Below are 20,157 nucleotides of genomic sequence, written 5' to 3' on the forward strand. Positions count from 1 at the left end.
GTGAAAAGTTATTCAACTGCCCTAATACTAAAAGAACTTTAAAATAAAACAATGATATACCAAGTTTTGCCCAAGAAACTAGCAATTTTTAAAAAATGGTATCTTATACAGGGGGTCATAAAATTAATGCCTTCATATACTGCTGTGGGATATAAACTGATACCTTTCTGGAGGCTACATATATACTACTTGACTGCACTTTATTATTTATTATTATTGTTGTTGAGGTATTTAAAGATATCTACAGTGATGTTTCCATTTACAAGTGGAATAAAACTGCTTCTGACCTCATTGTTGATCATCAAACATTCTTCAGCCTGGAGCCCTCCCCCTCCAGATACCTGCATGGTTCACTCCTTCACGTATTCAAATCTCTGCTCAAGAGTCATCTTATCCATGAGTCCTTCTTACCCACCCTATATAAAATAACAACCCCCCCCCATCCACTGGCCCATACTCAGGCACACAGACATACACATTATCCACTTACCCAGCTCTATTTTTCTCTACACCTATTGCATCATCCACTTTCATTTTTAGTTGTTTCTTGTCTGTCTGCATCAATTAGAATGTAGCTCTATGAGGGCAAGGATTTTTGTCTGTTTCGTTCATTATGCACCCCTTACACCTAACACAATACCTGGCATATATAGTAGAACTCAAATACTTACTGAATGAATCACCATGTATTATTTTTGTAACTTAAAAAGTTTTCCCTTCTCTTTTGTTTGGTACAAAGTTTGGTACAAAGCAGCAAGATACAACAGGAAACTGCAGTCATGACTCTAATTCACATTTCTTCCTCTGCTTTTCTCAAGTGCTTCAGAGACTTTGCCCTGAACAGAATTGCTGGCGCTTACAGCTACTCAGTTGTCAAAGGCAGGGATGCAAGCAAAAAGTTCCATATCCTGCCATCTGCCTGTTTGAAATGGCCCCAATGTGAGAATCCTAAGGATTTCAAATTCAATAAACATTTGTAACGATAATGTTGTAGCCTATAACTGTGACAACAAAAAACCAACTGCATTAAAAAACAAACATGTTTTTCTTCAATAGACGTGAACTTAGAAACTTGAAATGGAGGCAGTTATTTTGTTTCCTATAATAATTTATCTCTTTTTCTTATTAAAAAGTGGTACCTTCCATGTTAGAAAATTTTGAAAACACAGATTATCAAGAAAAACATTATAATCACAATCCTACTACCCAAAGATAACCACTGTTAATACCTTGTTACATCTCCTTCCAAACAGCATCCATATGCACATATATGAACATTTCAACAAAAATGGGATCCAATTGCACAGGTTGTTTTCTAACCTGCTTAACATCTTTCCATGTCAAAAAAGTCATCCCCAATTTATTAATACTTGAATACCAGGCTACTGCTGGACATTTAAGCTTATCTTAGGTTTTTACTATTCTAACACAGTAATGATTATCCTTGAATATATTCTCTGCTCATATTTATGATGTTTTCACAATATTCAGAATACATTTCCTGAAGTGGAATTGCTGTTCAAAGATACACACGTTAAAGTTTGTAACTGGTTACAAAATTGCCTTCCAGAGATGTTATACTGACTCATTCTCTGCTATGATCTGCATGTTTATGTCCTCCCAAGATTCGTATGTTGAAACCCTAACCCCTAGTATGACAGTATTTGGAGGTGGGGCCCTTGGGAGGTAATCAGGTCATGAGGATGGAGCCCTCATGATGGGATTAGCGCCCTTGTAAGAAGAGACACAAGAGAGCATTCCTCCTCTCTCCATCTCTCTCTCTCTCTCTCTCCCCCTCTCTCTCTCCCCCCCACACACACTACCACCATGTAAAGATACAGGAACAAAGCAGACATCTGTAAACCCACAAGAAACCCTCAACAGAAACCAACCAGACTGGCACCCTGATCTTGGACTTCCCAGCCTCCAGAACTGTGAGAAATAAATGTCTGCTGTTTAAGCTACCCAGTCCGTGGTCTTTTGTGACAGCAGCCTGAGCTGACTGAGACGCTCTTTGGTAGCTCTAACACTGCATGATTCTGAGACACCCAACAGCCTGTGCATTAGGAACAAACGAGGCACATCTATTAAGGCACCTCCTCTCCACCTTTAATTCATAAGGTGGCACCATCTGGGCCTTCTGTGCTGGTTTATTCTTACCTTGTTCTACATGCCATCAAACGACGCAAGATGGGATTAAATCCTAAGGAGGTCCTGACAGAATCTTGAGTCTCTGTGGTGTGAGGGCTGAGCCAGGTGTGTGTGTGTGTGTGTGTGTGTGTGTGTGTGTGTGTGTGTGTGTGTGTGTGTGTGTGTGTGTGTGTGTGTGTGTGTGTAGGAGGGATCTCACAGGAACTCCTTGGGGGAAAGACTGCAGGCTGTACTCTATTGAAGGACTATTTGCTACAGGGTCTGCTTTGAAAATAGTGGTGATACACAATTTTTCCTACGTGAGTTATAAGCACAAATGCTGCATCTTGTTTGCAACGTGTACTTTTTCTTTTCTGCTTTTGCATGCTCTACTGTCCCTAAGAACCCTGATGAATAAAGCATTTTACAAGAAGCTAACAATAGTCTGTTGGCATGAATCATAAAACTGTTGCTATTGAGATGAAGGCTAATTAAATTAGATCATTTGTTTTTCAAATAGAGCATGCATTATTGAGGGAACATCTGCTCCCTGAAAACACTTCGTTTATCTGTTCATGGGAGCCTGGTGGGATCCTTGAGCTGAATTCTTAAAAATTCTCTGCATTACACTGACACCTAGTGACCTCAAAGCAGTTTCCAAACATGAAAATAACACCTGACCAAGATACCAGAGTTGATGTGTTGACTATTGATTGGCACTGCCTAAAACAGTAACACACCTTATAACTGTAAAATCAGTATTTGCTTTACAATTCAAAAGGACTTCTGCATACATTAACTTCCTACTTATAGAAGACACCTAATTTCATCTTTTTGGTCCATTCCTGGTGAATATAGTCCTCAAAGTGTCTTACTCCCTTTTCCCACTGTTTCCTCCTGTTCTTAGACCTTTCTCCTTCATTCCTTACTCTCTCCCTGACTCACAGAGGGCCACACTCCCTTGTCCAGCCCTAATATTACTTGGACCCAAGAACCCTGTGTTGACACCGTTTCTCAGAGAGGATAGCTTAGAGCCAGGAGGCAGCAAACAAGGGCCCGCGGGCCAAATCCCGCCTGCTGCCTGTTGCGGAAAATAGCATTTTATTGGCACACAGCCACACCCATCCGTTTACGTTGTCATGGCTGCTTTCCCACTACAACAGCAGATTTGAGTAGTTGTGACAGAGACTGCATGGCCCACAGAGCCTAAAACATTTACTTTCTGGCTCTTGTTTGCTGACCGCTGATTTAGAGTAAGGCAGCTTGGGTCCCAACGTCTGGAACTTTTGAGTGGTGGTACCCTTGGGCGCCTCACCCCTCCCCTGGGAGGACCAAGGCTGGATGTGCAGTTAAGTGAGCCTTAGGAGACAGATGGCAGGCATGGCACAGAACAGAGAAGTCAGTACTAAGAAATATAGTCCAAAAAAGAAAAAAAAAAAAAAGAAATATAGGCGACCCAGGTCCCCGAATAATAAGTGAGGCAGGATAGAAGAGGCACATATCTCATCTCTAATAGATGTAAGAAAGAAAGAAAACCCAGTACAAGCACCTTGCCCATGCACAGTCCACGAGGGACTGCAAATCCAAGCTAACTTGCAAGACATAACTCCTTTGATCTCAGTCTGAGGAGGTTTACATTTCACACCATGGACTTAAGAGGCCAGAAAGGGTTATATGGACTCAGAGTGACTTCCACACGTGGTGTATCTATGACAAATCGTGAGTTCAGCAGATTCCTATGCACTGAGTGGCGTGGGCATGACCTGCAGGTGTCAAAGGTCAAAATATCCCATCCCGAGAAAGACAAACACTGCATGGCATCACTTATACATGGAATCTTTTTTTTTAAAGTCAAACTTATAGAAACAGAGAGTAGAAAACTGGTTGTCAGGGACTGGGAGGTGAGGGGAACAGGGAGAGTTTGGTAAAAGGGCACAAACTTTCGGCTGCAAGATGAATAATGTATATTGATTACTCATGAATGATGAATAACGTATCCTATGAGGATCGAATGTATAACATGTTGACTACAACTGATCACATTGTACTGTATAACTGAAATTTGCTAAGAGACTAGAATTTAAATGTTCTCACTAAAAAAAAAACAAAAAAGAGCTTCCCTGGTGGCGCAGTGGTTGAGAGTCCGCTTGCCGATGCAGGAGACGCGGGTTCGTGCCCCGGTCCGGGAAGATCCCACATGCCATGGAACGGCTGGGCCCGTGAGCCATGGCCACTGAGCCTGCACGTCCGGAGCCTGTGCTCCGCAACGGGAGAGGCCACAACAGTGAGAGGCCCGCGTACCGCAAAAAAAAAAAAAAAAAAAAAAAGATAAATATGTGAGGTGCTGGATGTGTTCATTAACTAGATGGTGAGAATCTTTCACAATGTATACATACAGTAAATCACCACATTGTACACTTTAAACATCTTAAAATTTTATTTGCGAGTGACACTTCAATAAAGCTGATACTTCAGAAACTCCTGTCCTTTTGCCATCGCTGGCCTCCTGGACTCCCCCCAGGTACCAGCCCAATCACCACACCAACACCAATCAGCTTTTATTCAATATTTTATCCTTTTGGTGGCTCTAAGCATGTTTCCTGAGGAAGTTTTGAAAGTTCACTGTATTATCCCCAAAAAGTAATGTCAACATATGTATATATGTAAAGCATTCCTCTGGAGAGAAAACAACTGGGAAGAATATCAAAAATACTTGAATTTGAGTGCTAACTTTCCTCTATGAGCAGAGATGACTTTTTAGAAAACTAAAAGAGTCACTCAAAATGAAATATCAATACATTACAACATGATTTGGGAAATTCCAACCACCAGTAGCTTTCATAAAGGTGGGCTAGCTCACTTAAAAAACAATAAATAATCAATAATTAAAAAGAAGTACAATCTCGACCCTGATTGTCTCACTATTCATTTCTTTAGGGAGAAGGCTGAGTTAATTTGGAGGTTTTATCAAAGATATTCGTTATGCTTCCCCAGCAAAGACTCTTAATGTAAAATTATGGTGTGAGGGCTTCTTTATCTATTAGAAATCTCTGGTCACAAAGGTATTATGGCATAGGTTTTTTTAACTTAGAATTTCTCATACTTGAAAATCTTGAGAATCAAAATTTTACTCTCATATGCATAGTGGACAAAAAGTGGCATGTAGGTTAAAGATTACTTTCAAAATGTTTTTATTTAAACTGCAGCCTGGTAATATAGGAGCCAGGAGATAGCATCTAAAGACTCCAATGAAATCATGCCTGAGTCGGTCCTCAGCGATGGTTCTAGAATCTAACAGAGTGACACAGTCTCACTGTGCTACCAGACTTCCAGTCAGCTGAAACAGGTCACAGTGTTCGTTTAGGATCATGTTTTAGAAATACAAAAAGCGTTCAGCACAGGACTTCCAACATCTGCTAGAAAAATCACTTCAATGCTCTGCAAAGTCTTGGCTACAACAGTTGCCACCACATAATGACAAGCTTGTGACTGAAAACCAGTGCTATCTTTCCCAAGACAGAGGCTTCCAGGGCATCATCCAACACCCAGTGATAACAATTGGCTGCCAGGCAAACATCCTGGGAGAAGAATGATTTCATCAGATCACTGGGTGGAGTCAATACATGACGTGGCCAGAGGCTGACAAACACAGCAGGTATGGCCTCTTTGCAATGTAAGAAACATGGTGCCAGGGTCTGCGACTTGTTTGCAAGGGAATCTGGGATTCTGCTGCTGTGCTCCAGGCTACAAGGACAGTCTAAATGAGCTCTCTATGGCATATGCTATTAAGGACCAATTTGGGGCCCACCCTCCAGCCCCATCACTATAACTCCATGATGACATTCCATCATGCCATCAGGGACTCCAAACTGTCTTCCACCTGTTGTTTCCATTTTTAGTAGAGCCCAACCTCTGCTATCTCTGCACAAGTACACAGTCACACAGCAAAGCTGGGCTTTGGTTCTCTAATGACATCATTGGAAAACCAAGCCCAGTAGGAAACAGCAGCCACAGCAAACACAAACCCAGCCCGGGCACACACAAAGGAGCACTGGAGCTGGGTCCTTGCTACTTGCTACCTGCTAACACCCCTTTGCCCAGGGCCCATGGTAACTGGAAATCCTGAGCTGTAACAGCAGTTATTAACCACAAGACCCACTACAAACTAAGACACTAGAATCTCTGACGAGAAGCGTAACTGAGCTGACATCATGTGTGCGTGGCTGTGAAACCACCTAAGGAAGTCCAGGGGATAGAGGTGAAAAAGTCTCTGGGAGATTTAGCAAGGGGACCAAAAAGGGATACGATTATGGCTCTTCTGAGATGGGTGGCACCTAGCATCATGCAAGTTAAAGGGACAGCAGTGTCTAGTGGATCCTTCTCTGTCAAGGACCACTTCTTCCAGGAAAAGCATCTTGAGAATCTTTGACTTCACCCAGCTCTACTAGTCATCCCCTCTACCCTCCTCCAAAAAGAGCAATAAAAATATGAAGAATTCCATCAATGGGTGAATGGATAAACAAAATGCAGTATATCAACAAAATGTGCTCTATACACACAATGGAATATTATGCAGCCTTAAAAAGGAAGGCAATCCTCACACATGCTTCAACACAGATGAAGCTTGCAGACATTATGCCAAGTGAAATAAGCCAGTCACAAAAGGACAAATACTGTATGATTCCATTTAAAGGAGGTACCTAGAATAGGTAAATTCATAGAGACAATGTAGAACAGAGCTTTACCAGGGGCCTGGGCGGAGGGGTGGAAGGAAAAAGGGGGAGCTATCGTTTAATGGGTACAGAGTTTCTGTTTAGAATGGTGAAAAGGTCTGGAAATGGATGGTGGTAATGGTTGCATAACATTGTGAATGTACTTAATGCCACTGAATTGTACACTTAAAAGTTGTTTGAAAATGGTAAAATTTATGTTATGTATATTTTACATACAAAAAAATGTTTGAGTATGAACAATGGCATCGCTTTTAAGGAAATATGACTAAGGTACTGTTTATTTAATTTTAATTTTTTTTTTTTTTTTGGCCACACCACACAGCCTGTGGGATCCTAGTTCCCCGACTAGGGATCGAACCCAGGCCCTGGGCAGGGAAAGCACAGAGTCCCAACCACTGGACCACCAGAGAATTCCCTAAGGTAATGTTTAAATGACCATTATGAACAAGTAAATAATTCACATCAGAAGTTATAAGATAATCATAGTCAGGAACACTGTAAAAGAGGAAGAGCTATGTTGATCAGCACCGGTGGACCCCAGTGCAAAATCTGGCGGCCAATTCCCTGATTCTAGTCCAATCTCTTGCTTCTGTGGAGGAATACATTCAACTACTTGGAGCCAAAATGCTTCATCATTTAACTAAATCTTAGAACTATCACAGTCCTTGTGAATTCAGGGCTCCTATTCGTTTAAATGAAGACCCATTCTCTTTGAACTATCCACCATAACAATGGAGTATAAAGTAGGACCTGTGCTTAATATCACATATAAAATCCCAAAATTTTATATTTTGGGGTTTTATCAAGTGGAGGACGCTCTACCATGGAAATGTAAAATTATGACTTAATGAACTACTGCTTTGGATTAGTTAAGCATCTTGTGTGTGATAGTCTTTCAGAATATGGACTGTGATGTAATAGGGTCAGGGAAATTAATCCACACCTAAGTTCCCAGGGCCTCTCCCTTGTCAAACTTCTTCATACCAGTGTTTTGCTCTCCAGTTAAATATTTTCAGAAGAAGCCAAAATTATTAATATTTATACTGGACTCATTCTCAAAGCTTCTCCAGAGTGCCAAGCCAAGGGATGACTTAGCAATGAAGCAGTTAATCTAATTCATGGAGAAGTTGGGCAGATAACTTGGACCACGAGGCAAATGATTTGGCCTGATCATTCAGTTGGGTTGTTTACCTTATTCATGTAAACCTTGACTTCATTTTCTTTTCATTTTGTGCATGATTTCAGGCAAGGCATGATGTTCTCAAAGAATCTGAGGGTTTATTTGGGTGAGGCAGGACTGAACAGCCAATTCGGATTACAATTTTGGTTGAAAAATGTCATTGTCTTTGACATTTCTTTTAAATCTATTTGAAAAGCGGTCTTAAGAGGATCATAACAATAATGTGTGATTTGAATCGGACCCTGGATCAAATTTTTGTGGAGAGGGCTATAAAGAATATTACTGAGAAAACTGGCAAAATATGAATCGGTCTATACATGAGATAATAGTATTGCATCAATGTTAACTTCCTCACTTTGATAACTACTGTAGTCCTGTAAGAGAACATCCTTGCTCTTAGGAGATACATGCTCAACAATTCAGAAGTAAAAAAAAAAAATCTGCAACTTACCTTCAAATAATTCAGAAAAAAATTACATATATACAAATATGTATGTATATATCAAGTGAAACTGATAAGAGAAGCAAGGTGAAATAATAATTGGGGAATCTGAGTAAAGGATATGGGACTTCTTTGTACTATTTCTAACTTTTCTGTAAGCAGGAAATAATTTCAAAATTAAAAATTTACCCCCCAAATTTAAAGCTGATTTAATAACTTATTCAGAGTAGTCCTATGATCTAAAACAAAGCCAAATTAATATGGTATTATAAATTGTATATCTCAATTTATTTTAATATTAAAAGAGTGGCATTATTAACCAGGAAAACACTACTTGAGCCCTATTTGATTACAAAATCATTTAATCTCAAGATTAGAAGGGAATTAAGAGATCATACAACTCAAATAAACACCCGTGTTTCCCAATGTAACACCAGAAGAAGTTAAATAATACACAAGGAAGCCAGGTATGAGTCATGAATCAATCACAGAAGAGGTGGTCCTACCTTGAACTGCTGTTGATCTCCGCCCAGCCCAGTTTCCATGACACATGAAGCAAAAGTCCACCAATTAATGTCTGCCACCTGAAAAGGATAAGGGCCAATGTGAATTTAACAGAGTGCCATGGTCTCAAATGCCATCCACCCCCAGCAGGTCTGTCGAGTGACACAAATATACACATGTGATCCTTCTTACAACTCCTTTCTCCTACTTTCTCCAAATTATCATCCCAATTCTCAGACCCATCCTTCTCAACCTCTACTATTCCCTGAGTCCAGCTGTACCATTCAGTGCTGACACTGATGTTCTCCTCTTCTTATTCTAGACTTTTCCCGAACAATCTCACCCACAGCCACCACTTCTCTATGACCTCTGCACTAATGATTCCCATATCCCCCTTCTCACGAGGATATGGCCACCCTGATACCCCACAAGCTCCCAATGATAACGTGCCTAAAACATTACCTTGAACTTCCCTCTCCCCATCCTGGTCATTCTCCTACTATCCCCAATCAGCCAAACCAGAAACCTAGATGTCATCCCAGCCCTCCTCTGTCGTCACCTCCCTCAACAACTTACAAAATCCTATTGACTTTATCCCCATAACCTCTCTGAAACCCGAAGCCTTCCCCTCCATCCATCTGCTTAATTCAGACTCTCATCATCCCACACCTGGACCATAGCATCAGTTCCCTAACCGGTCCCCCTCTCTCCAGGGTTGCCCTGCACCATCCATTCTCCATCCTGCAGCCAAAGGGTTTGTTCTAAAATGAAAACCTAATTGTGCCCCTCGCTTGTTTTAAAAATGGCTGATTCTTCCTGGTGCTGTAGGCAGCAGCCCTCAGCCTCTTTTCTGCTGCAACACACTTGGGGTCATGAAGCTCACGTGAGACACATTTCCTCACGTGCAGAGTTTAGGGGGAGCACAGGTGACAAGATAAACACCCCTCCCTCTCCCACTGCAGAAAGCACAGCAAGATGCCAAATGAGTGACCAGTACTACAGGCATAACTGTATCCTATTCCACACTAATTGCTTTTACTTTATTTTTGGTGAGTCATTCATAAATTTCAAAACCTTATTTTTAGTTATGACTTGAGACACCTACCTCGGAGGTTATTACAGCACACCCGTGTGTTAGGACACGACACTGGAGAACCCCTGGTCTACAGAACAAAGTCACTTGCATGTGACATAGAAGCCTTCCAGGACTTGCAGCTGCCCCTCTCCAGGGTCAGCTCCTGTCCATCTGCCAGTGGCAGCCACATTCCAGCCACACCGAACAGGCCATAGCCTAGGTAATGTGCCAGGCCATTTCATACTTTTTAGAGTTTGCACATGCGGCCCTCGTGACCCATAACGTCTTCCCTTCTCCTCCGTGTTGGTGGATGCCTGTTCATCCTGTAAGATCCAGGTGTTACGTCTCCCTTGTGAAGACTTCAATGACACCGCCAGGCGGAGTGGACAGATATGCGTGGTGTCCTCCAACAGCTTGGTCTAGAGCAGTGGATCTCAATCATGTGGATCTTCCCCTCCAGGGGACATTTGGAGACATTTTTGGTTGTCACAACGGGGTATGGGGGAAGGGTTGCTACTGGCACCTGATGAGTAGAAGCCAGGATGCTGCCCCACACCTTACAACGTGCTGGACAGCCCTCCACAACAGAGTTATCCAGTGCAAAACACCAATGGTGCTGAGGCCGAGAAACTCTGGTCTCGAGGGAAGTAAGCTAACTAACCAATAATTACAATAAACTGTGATACAGTCCTAATGGGAAGAGTACCAAGTAGCACAAAACACCCTAGCAGAGGCAGTTAATCCAGTCTAGGGGGTTGGGTGACTCTTCCTAGAGGAAGTAAATTCAAGCAAAAGCCTGAAGCCTGTTCAAAGCGGGAGGCCCAGAATGGACCAGGGCCCACAGGTAAGAGAGACAATGGCTCCAGCAAAGCTTCTTAGAGAGGTTCAATTGGCCTGACCTTAGCATGTGAGTACTCAAGGCGGGGGCTGGTCATGAAGGGCCATGTCAATCGTCAACGAGCTGGGGCTTCAAACTGGGGACCCACTGAAGGGTCTGCAGCACAGGGGCGACACTGCCACATTTACCTTGGGGAAAGCTGTCTCTTTACAAGGGAGAGAATGTTTGCTGAGAGAAGCAAGACCAGGGGCCAGGAAGCAAGTTAGGAGTTGTTAGGGTGATTTGAGAGATGACAGTGGCCCAGGAAGAGGTGATGAAGAAGGTGGACAGGTTCTATAGATGTTTAGAGGTCCTAGTTATTGATTAGACGTTGCGGTGAAGGAGACAAAGAAATCAAGAATAACACAGGTTTCTGAGTAGGGCAACTGGACAGAAGGTACCATTCACTGCAGGTAAACTGAAGAAGAAATGAGCAGGCTCTAGGAGGGCAGGGATTTTTCTTTCCTTCACTGAAGTAGTCCAAGTGTCTAAAACAGTGACTGGCATATGCATGTGATCAATTTTCTTAGAATGAGTTATTCTGTCCTACTATGTGCCTCCTGTGTACCTGGCGTGGTTCTAGGCATCAGGGATACGCCAGTGACAAAATGGATTTTTTTTGTTTAATTCTTGCATTTGTAGACCTTACATTCTATCAGGGGAGGTGCATTCAGTCTGACATCTACAGAGAAGAAGGGGAAAAGGCAATTCAGCTGAAAACATCACCTTTTCCCACTAACTTCCTTAAGTCCCTCTACCCGGAGAGAAGTGAAAGGACAATCAGAATCAGAAAATGAGAAAACAGGGACTTCCCTGGTGGTGCAGTGGTTAAGAATCCGCCTGCTAATGCAGGGGGACACAGGTTCGAGCCCTGGTCCGGGAAGATCCCACATGCCGTGGAGCAACTAAGCCCGTGCGCTACAGCTACTGAGCCTGTGCTCTAGAGCCTGCAAGCCACAACTACTGAAGCCCGCATACCACAACTACTGAAGCCCACGTGCCTAGAGCCCAAGCACCGCAACAAGAGAAGCCACTGCCATGAGAAGCCCGCACACCACAACGAAGAGGAGCCCCCGCTCACGGCAACTAAAGAAAGCCCGCGTGCAGCAACGAAGACCCAGTGCAGCCAAAAATAATAAATAAATAAAATTAAATGAAAAGAAAAGAAAATGAGGAAACAATATCCCAGCTTTACTGACTGAAATATACACGATCATGGATGATTTTTTTTTTAAGTTTTGCTGTGAAATATTATGGAGAAATGACGAAGTAATTCTAAAGTTCATCTGAAATAACATATCGGTAATAATATAAAGAACAAAAATTCAAAAGCATAAAAAAGTGGTGAAAAGTCTTCTCCCCTTCTCTGTCCACTATCTGCACTTCCCTGTCCACCACCTTAGTGGTTTCCTAACGTAACCACTCTTACTAGTGTCTTCATCTTTTTTTAAATAAGGAAAACATACACACATTTCTACTTGATGGTAATGTACTATACTGTTATGGACTTGCTTTTGTTCTCCATTAAATGAATCTTGAAGACCTTTCCTTGTCAATACACAAGAGCTTCCTTATTTTTTAACATTTGAATAGTATTCCATTAGGAATACAATATAATTTATTTAATTGGTTCTGTATAGATGAAAATTAGGTTGTTTAAAAATGCTCTCTGGGACGTCCCTGGTGGTCAGTGGTTAAGAATCCGCCTTCCAATGCAGGGGACAAAGGCTCAATCCCTGGTTGGGGAACGAAGATCCCACATGCTGAGGGGGAACTAAGACCCGCGACTAAGACCTGACACAGCCAAATAAATAAATATTTTTTAAAAAGTCATTATTAAAAAAATGCTCTCTCGTGGATGGACCTAGAGACTGTCATACAGAGTGAAGTAAGTCAGAAAGAGATAAACAAATATCACATATTAATGCATATATGTGGAATCTAGAAAAATGGTACAGATGAACCAGTTTGTAAGGCAGAAATAGAGACACAGATGTAGAGAACAAACGTGTGGCCACCAAGGGGGGAAAGCGGCAGGGGAGGGGGGGATGAATTGGGAGATTGGGATTGACATGTATACACTGATATGTATAAAATGGATAACTAATAAGAACCTGCTGTATAAAAAATAAATAAAATTCAGAAAATAAAAATGCTCTCTGTCACAAACAGCTGCAATGTTTCACATGTATATCTTTGTACATATTTCATTTACATAAATGCAAGTAAACCTCTCAGGTAAATTACTGGAAGTGGAATTGCTGGATTGAAGGATTCAAACTATTGCTATATTCTGCCAAAGTGCCAATCATAGATATTGTACCAGTTTGCCACCCATGATCAATATATGAGAGCACCTGCTTTCTACATCCTCATCAATGCTACGTTATCAAATTTTGAAGTTTTATTTTGCAAATCTTGTTGGTAAAAATATAACTCAATACAGTTTAAAGTTATATTTTCTTATGAATGAAGAATATCTTTTATATGTTCAAGAGCCCTTTGTAGGTAGGGATTTTTGTTTTTGATATAAAGATCTGGTTTTAGTGCACTGGGATTGTATAACTGCTTTATATTTTTTAAAAATAATTGATGGGGCTTCCCTGGTGGCGCAGTGGTTGAGAGTCCGCCTGCCAATGCAGGGGACACGGGTTCGTGCCCCAGTCCGGGAAGATCCCACATGCCACGGAGCGGCTAGGCCCGTGAGCCATGGCCACTGAGCCTGCGCGTCCGGAGCCTGTGCTCCACAACGGGAGAGGCCACAACAGTGGGAGGCCCGCATACCGCAAAAAAAAAAAAAAAAAAAAAAATTGATGTTTTATTCATGGTGAATATTCCATGGGCATTCGAAAGGGGAGCATAATCTCTATTTTCAAGATACAGAGTTTGATATTTATCTATTAATTGTATTATTTATCAAATAAATATATATGTTCTAGTGTTTTGTTGGTCCAATTGATCTGTCATGGAAAAATAGTAGTAAATTTGTCTCCTATCACTAGTATGTTCCTATTTATCCCTGGTATTCCTGCTGTTTTTATTTGACAAATGACGATGCCCTGTTGTTTGGTTGATAGATATTCATCACTGTTTTATTTTCACTTTGAACTGCATGCTCCGGCATTATAATGTGCCTTTTCATTTTGAACTGCATTGCTTTAGCATGGTTAACGCAGCTTTCTTCATTTGCTTAATGTTTTTGTCCTGAATTCAACCTTGATTGATATTAAGATCTCTATCCCTGCTTTTCCGTGTGCAATTGTGTGATACGTTAAAAAAAAAAGGAAAAAGAGAAGAGGGATGGCGTGCTCTGCCACATATTTAAATGCTATAATAATGAAAACAATTTACCACTAGCCCCTTTCCATAAAAACTGACAAATAAGTGCTCAAAAATAGACCCTAGAAAAATGACTTTACATATGATACTAATGACCCAAAGGCAAAAGGAAGGATTATACAATAAAATACAATAAATGGGGCTAGCATAAATAAAAAACCATTAAGGGAGGAACGATTTCTTCACATTGCACCATACACTAAAATAAACGGATCATAATTAAGAATTGAAAAAAGCTTTAATGACTTATAGGTGAATATCTATATGATCTTGTGATAGAGAAGAATAAACCTAAAAGCAATGGTAGCTATCACAAAAGAAACGATCAATTTAAAGCTAAAATATATTTTTTTAAAAGATGGGGGCGGGGGTGGAGGTTTGAGGTGAGAAGGGGAAATGTGAACGCCAGAGCACTCCATGCTGCCTCTACCATTTCTCTAGACTGTTGACCTGACTCTACATCATTTTCTATCTTCTTCCTAATAATAGCACCTCTCAGTCACAAGATCACACACTGGATTCATCTGTGTTTCTCTCTGCTACTTCATTCGTATGTTCAAACGATGAATTCTCTATGATGTCACTTAAAAAAACTAAATAATCAAGGTAATTATAAACAAAATGAAATGGCAAAGAAAAAATTGAAAAAAAAAGAAATTCCAATAAATATGATAGAAAAGTGGTTGACATCCTTTAAATATGAAGAATTCATTAAATAATAAAAAAATACTAAAACCCTAGTAAAAATAAAAGGGTTAAAAAAATAAAAAATAAAATAAAAGGGTAAAAGGCACAAATAGACACTAAAAAGAGATACAAGTGGATAACATAAGAAAACTGTCCAATTTCATGAATAATCTAAGAAATGATAAGACAAAATAATATGATACCATTTTTTGCTCATGAAATCAGCAGAGAGAGGGGAAAAGTAACAGTCATGGTTTGAGTACAATATCATAGAAACTTTCATACACAGGCTGGGTTACAATGTAAATTGGTAAAAAGATCCCGGAAAAGAATTTTTTAATATTCAAGCACTACTAAAGAAGTTCATGTTCTTTAATCTAAATTTCTTATATAGGAATCTATTCCAAAGAAATAGTTAGAAATTTGGCAGATTTGAATGCAAAAAATGTCTGAGAACATTGCTGTGTTTATACCCCCAAAATGGGACACCATTCAAATGCCATTAATAGAATGACTAAATAAATTACAGTATGTCTATCTAATGAAAAAATCTATGCAGTCATTAAATATATTTTGAAGAACATTAATGATGCTGGTTGGACATTTCCTACAAATGTATATAAAGTGCATAAAAGATACTCACCCTTGGAATAATGTAGGGTAGGTAAATTTCAAGACAGACAGGACATACTGAAAAACAAATACCAAATTAATGGACATTTTCAAATTATAGAGAATTGATAGACCATATAATCAAAGAAATCCCTACTAAAGAAACATAAGTATACTCAAGTTTCAAAAATGCTTTTTTTATTCCTCCCCCAAAAATCACACACTGGGAAAAAAATGACCTTCCAATTCATACTAAAGAGAGGGACTAAGTGAAGTAAGTCAGAGAGAGAAAGACAAATATCATAGCTCTCACTCACATGTGGAATCTAATTTTTTTTTAAGTGATACAAATGAACTTACTTACAAAACAGAAACAGACTTACAGATATCGAAAACAAACTTATGGTTACCAAAAGGGAATGCTGGGGGGAGAGATAAATCAGGGGCTTGGTATTAACATACATACCCTACTATACATAAGATAGATAACCAGCAAGGACCTACTGTATAGCACAGGGAACTCTACTCAATATTCTGTGATAACCTATACAAGAAAAAAATCTGAAAAAGAATGAATATATGTATAACTGAGTCACTTTGCTGTACACTTGAACTAACACAACATTGTAAATTAACTATACTCCAATAAAATTTAAAAAAAAAAAAAGAGAGAGGGGGAACTTGCTTTCCCCAGGGTCACCAGAAGCCTGACCATCTCTCAGTTGGGGATGCAACAAAGTGGAACACACAGCAGCTGGGCCAGATATTGTGGACATCTGACCCCTCAGCATCGTCCCAGCCCCCGGAAGTGCCATGTTATAACTGCGGCAACTCCAGAGAAAACCGGACAAACCCCTGGACACTGTCTGTTTTCTCAGGGTATCCACTTTATCTACTGCCCAGTTTACCTAAAAATCCACCGCCTTCTGTGTTTCTCTTCAAGTAAGAACTGCATCCTGTTCATTCTTTCCTTTGTTTTCCTTCCATTTTTAGGGTTTTGTTTGTTTTTTGCATTCTTAGGATTTTTTTTTTTTTTTTTGCCGTACGCGGGCCTCGCACTGCTGTGGCCTCTCCGGCTGCGGAGCACAGGCTCCGGACGCGCAGGCCCAGCGGCCATGGCTCATGGGCCCAGCTGCTCCGCGGCATGTGGGATCCTCCCGGACCGGGGCACGAACCCGCGTCCCCCTCATCGGCAGGCGGACTCTCAACCACTGCGCCACCAGGGAAGCCCAAATGGAAGCTACGGTTTTGGGGGTTTTTTTTTTTTGTGGTACGCGGGCCTCTCACTGTTATGGCCTCTCCCGTTGCGGAGCACAGGCTCCGGACGCGCAGACTCAGCGGCCATGGCTCACGGACCCAGCAGCTCCGCGGCATGAGGGATCTTCCCGGAACCGCGTCCCCTGCATCGGCAGGCGGACTCTCAACCACTGCACCACCAGGGAAGCCCCTTAGGATTTTTTTTTCCTAACTAATTCTTCTTAGGTATATTACATTTTTAGGTGTGTTTTTTAAGGACTTGTTTAAAGCCAACTCAACTAAGGTCAACTTGTATTTCTATTATGTCTTTTAACCAAACTTACAGCACATTATGAATGGGAGAACTGTATTTTATCCTTCTGGGTATCTTTCTCTATTTTTTTCTATGACTGAACACTTTAAGAATTTTTTAAAAGCCTAAAAACCATTAAATGGCTTTAAGCAAGGGTTCTACTGATACTTCACATGTTCTGAAAAGCGCAATAGACTGGTGTTGGGCAAGTTTACATTTATATTTTTTCCCCCATGGATTAATCAACACGTAATTCCCCTTGTATGAGCTCCTAAATGCCACAATTATGGTTAACTACCTGTGCGCTGGTCTGTGTTTCCTAGAAATGGACCTTCATTCTTCTCTGAAGTCTATTTACTCATACAATTCAGTTTGTTCCCCTCCACTTTTCCATGACATTTTCTTTGTGAAACTGAGACAGAGAAAGGATTGAGCATGTGGGCCATGACCTACATCATCCTCAACAATGTTCATGACTATAACAAATTCTCATTTATCGCTATTTGCTAATAGTTCTTTTCCAGACAGCAAGAGGGTTTTATTCTCAAGAGGGAGTGGGGAGAGATCAGTCAAGACCTTACAGTGGGGGAAGGTGGTCCTGAGCTCCCTATTGCCACTTTGGCTTGGTGTCTACCCTGGAGTCCAGGACAGGGGGTGATGCCCCACCCTAGCCCACAGGGATCCAACATTTCCCTGCATGGTACCAAATCCAAGGCCAGCTTCTCCCTCCTAACAAAACAAAAACATGGTACCACTGCTTTTCTGCCTCTTCATCAAAAGGGTTCTATGACATTAAACAAAATTAAGTTTACATCTTATTTTTTAAAATAATTCCATGAAAAAAATCTTGAATATACTGGAAGTGCCTGGGATGGAGACATAGAAAAAATAGGTTTGAGAGAATCAGTGGTGTGAGGCAGAGATGGAGATGGATTGATATCTTCTATTTAAAGGTTTCTGGAACCTTGTGGGGTTCTGGGGCAGGGGCATGTTTAGAAGAGAAAGCAAGATGTGTATGATTTCTTCGCCTACACTTCCTCCTCGAGGGAACAGGAGCCAATTGCTTTTTCTTTCCCTAAAAAGTGGTCCACATATCCAAAAATTAAGTTCCTGGGAATTCACCAGTCAAAAAATCCAGTTTCCCAGGAGATGTAAAGAATGCATTACAGGACGAGAAATGGGGACAGTACCGTCCAACAAATCTTATTTCTAAAAGAGCATCGTACACAGAGTCGTTTTCTTCTCCATCGTCATCAGGAACAAATCAGGTAAAAAGCTGGAGGCAGCATTTGTTCTACACACGATTTAGGGGCTCAGATCCCCCACGGGCAATCATCAGCACCCCGCGCCCGCCCTCCTCACCTTGTTCGTGAGGTAAGAAGCCAGGTAGCAGGTACAAAACGTGAGGCCGACCAGGCACCTCCTCATGCACATCTGTTAATTTGTGCCCCTTCCCGGGGACCCGCAGGAGCCCCACGGCCGCCGGGCGAGCCGGGTCACCGCCACCGCCGCTGCTAGGACCGCCACGTGGCTGCGAGCTCAGCCAATCCGCGCAGGGACCGCCCCCGGTGCCTGCCTCTTAAAGAGGCCGCGCCTTCGCCGGCCTCGTAGCCTCGCGGTGGGCGGGGCGGCACCCAGCTGCACAGGACAGCGGAGGGAGGAATAGGTCCCCCAGGGCTGCGACCGCTTGTAGAGCAAGAGCGGACAGTAGTCGTTGTAAAGAAGTAGAAAATGGTAGAAGTGGGGAAAAAAGCAGCTGACAGAACAGTTCACAACAGTCCATTAGCATTTAAAGAAAAAATGCCCATAGCTAGCTCTAAGCGGTGGGAGCAAAATGTTGTTTGTGCTTTACTGAATTTTCCCAATTTTCTTCATCGAGTCTGTACTACTTTTGCAAACGACACAAGAAAGCTAACAACAAATGTTATTTTAAAAGGGGCAGGAACTATAATCAGTGTAGTTTTTTCTTTAGGAGAAGTCAATCCAATTGCTTTGAAATTTCCATAAAATAAATACTTCCAGAAGTAGAGTTTCAAGCACAGCCCCTATTTCTAGTCTCTAGGGAGGAAAAGTGACCTAGTTAGGCTTCGGGCAGACAGTAGTAAACATGCACAAAAACATACTGAGGGACTTTGTCAGGAACTAGAGGTACAAGTGTCCGCACATATAGAAACATACAGATTTTTAGAAATACCCCATGCACCAGGAAGCCTTCACTCTTTTTTATCTGTATGCCCAAGGTAAAATTGCTTATCAAACGGTATTATCCAAGAAAATACTGGATATATTGTCTCCACATAAAACACAAATAAACTACAAATTTATTTTTCCTTGATAATATTTAGAAAACCTATTTCAGAGCTAAACAGTCCTTACAAAGAAAATTTTTGCCCAATAGAATTTGCTTGAAATAAACGGTTGTTATATACCTGAGATTTCCCTGAACTCTTTTAAGAGGTGAACAAATTCAATTCAGGCCTTATTATTTCCTAGTTATTGCTTAATTTATTTTCTTTGACAAAATTTGCTTAACAAGCAGGAACAACCAGAACAGTAAAGAACCATGCAAATAGAAGTTGACATTTGTAGCAAAAGTGCTGTAGACCTTACCAGAAGTATTGATTTTTTCCAAAGCTGCATTATTCTGTTCCACAAAACAAACGAAACTAATACTGAGTAAAAATGAAATTATCAGGTCTTACATTGTTAAACAACAAGCTGCTATATATGAGACTGTGTTAGACCTTCTATTCACACAAAAAGATTTAACTAGTTGTATTGTTAATTGAGATCTTTGAGACCGAAGGGTCATAGTCATTAATTTACTTTTTGAAAATTGACTGATAAGTGCTCAAAAAAATGTTTCTTGAATAAACAAAGAAGGGAGCTTGGATTAAACAATAACTTGTGGGGGTTTTCCCCTCACAAATCTTTTTTTAATAATGAATTTTTTGACAGCACACATGGACAATTCTCAAAAGACGGCAGAAGTGGCTGCACACTTTTTGAAACTTCCTAAATTTCCCTTA

General features: G+C 41.0%; 1 protein-coding gene across 1 annotated transcript in view; it reads right to left on the reverse strand.

The window, feature by feature from the left end:
* The window catches only part of TMEM241 (transmembrane protein 241), a gene marked incomplete at both ends in the record, with an annotated part of 103,171 nt that extends 84,609 nt beyond the window's left edge, over positions 1-18,562 (reverse strand). Inside the window, 3 exons of the mRNA XM_079717441.1 lie at positions 8,992-9,069; positions 15,611-15,657; positions 18,491-18,562. Coding sequence (XP_079573567.1) covers positions 8,992-9,069; positions 15,611-15,657; positions 18,491-18,562 — 197 coding nt within the window. The remainder of the gene's footprint in view (positions 1-8,991; positions 9,070-15,610; positions 15,658-18,490) is intronic.
* Positions 18,563-20,157: the final 1,595 nt, after the last annotated feature.

This window comes from Hyperoodon ampullatus, assembly GCF_949752795.1.
Source record: "Hyperoodon ampullatus genome assembly, chromosome: 13".
In the NCBI taxonomy this organism is placed as follows: Eukaryota; Metazoa; Chordata; class Mammalia; order Artiodactyla; family Ziphiidae; genus Hyperoodon; species Hyperoodon ampullatus.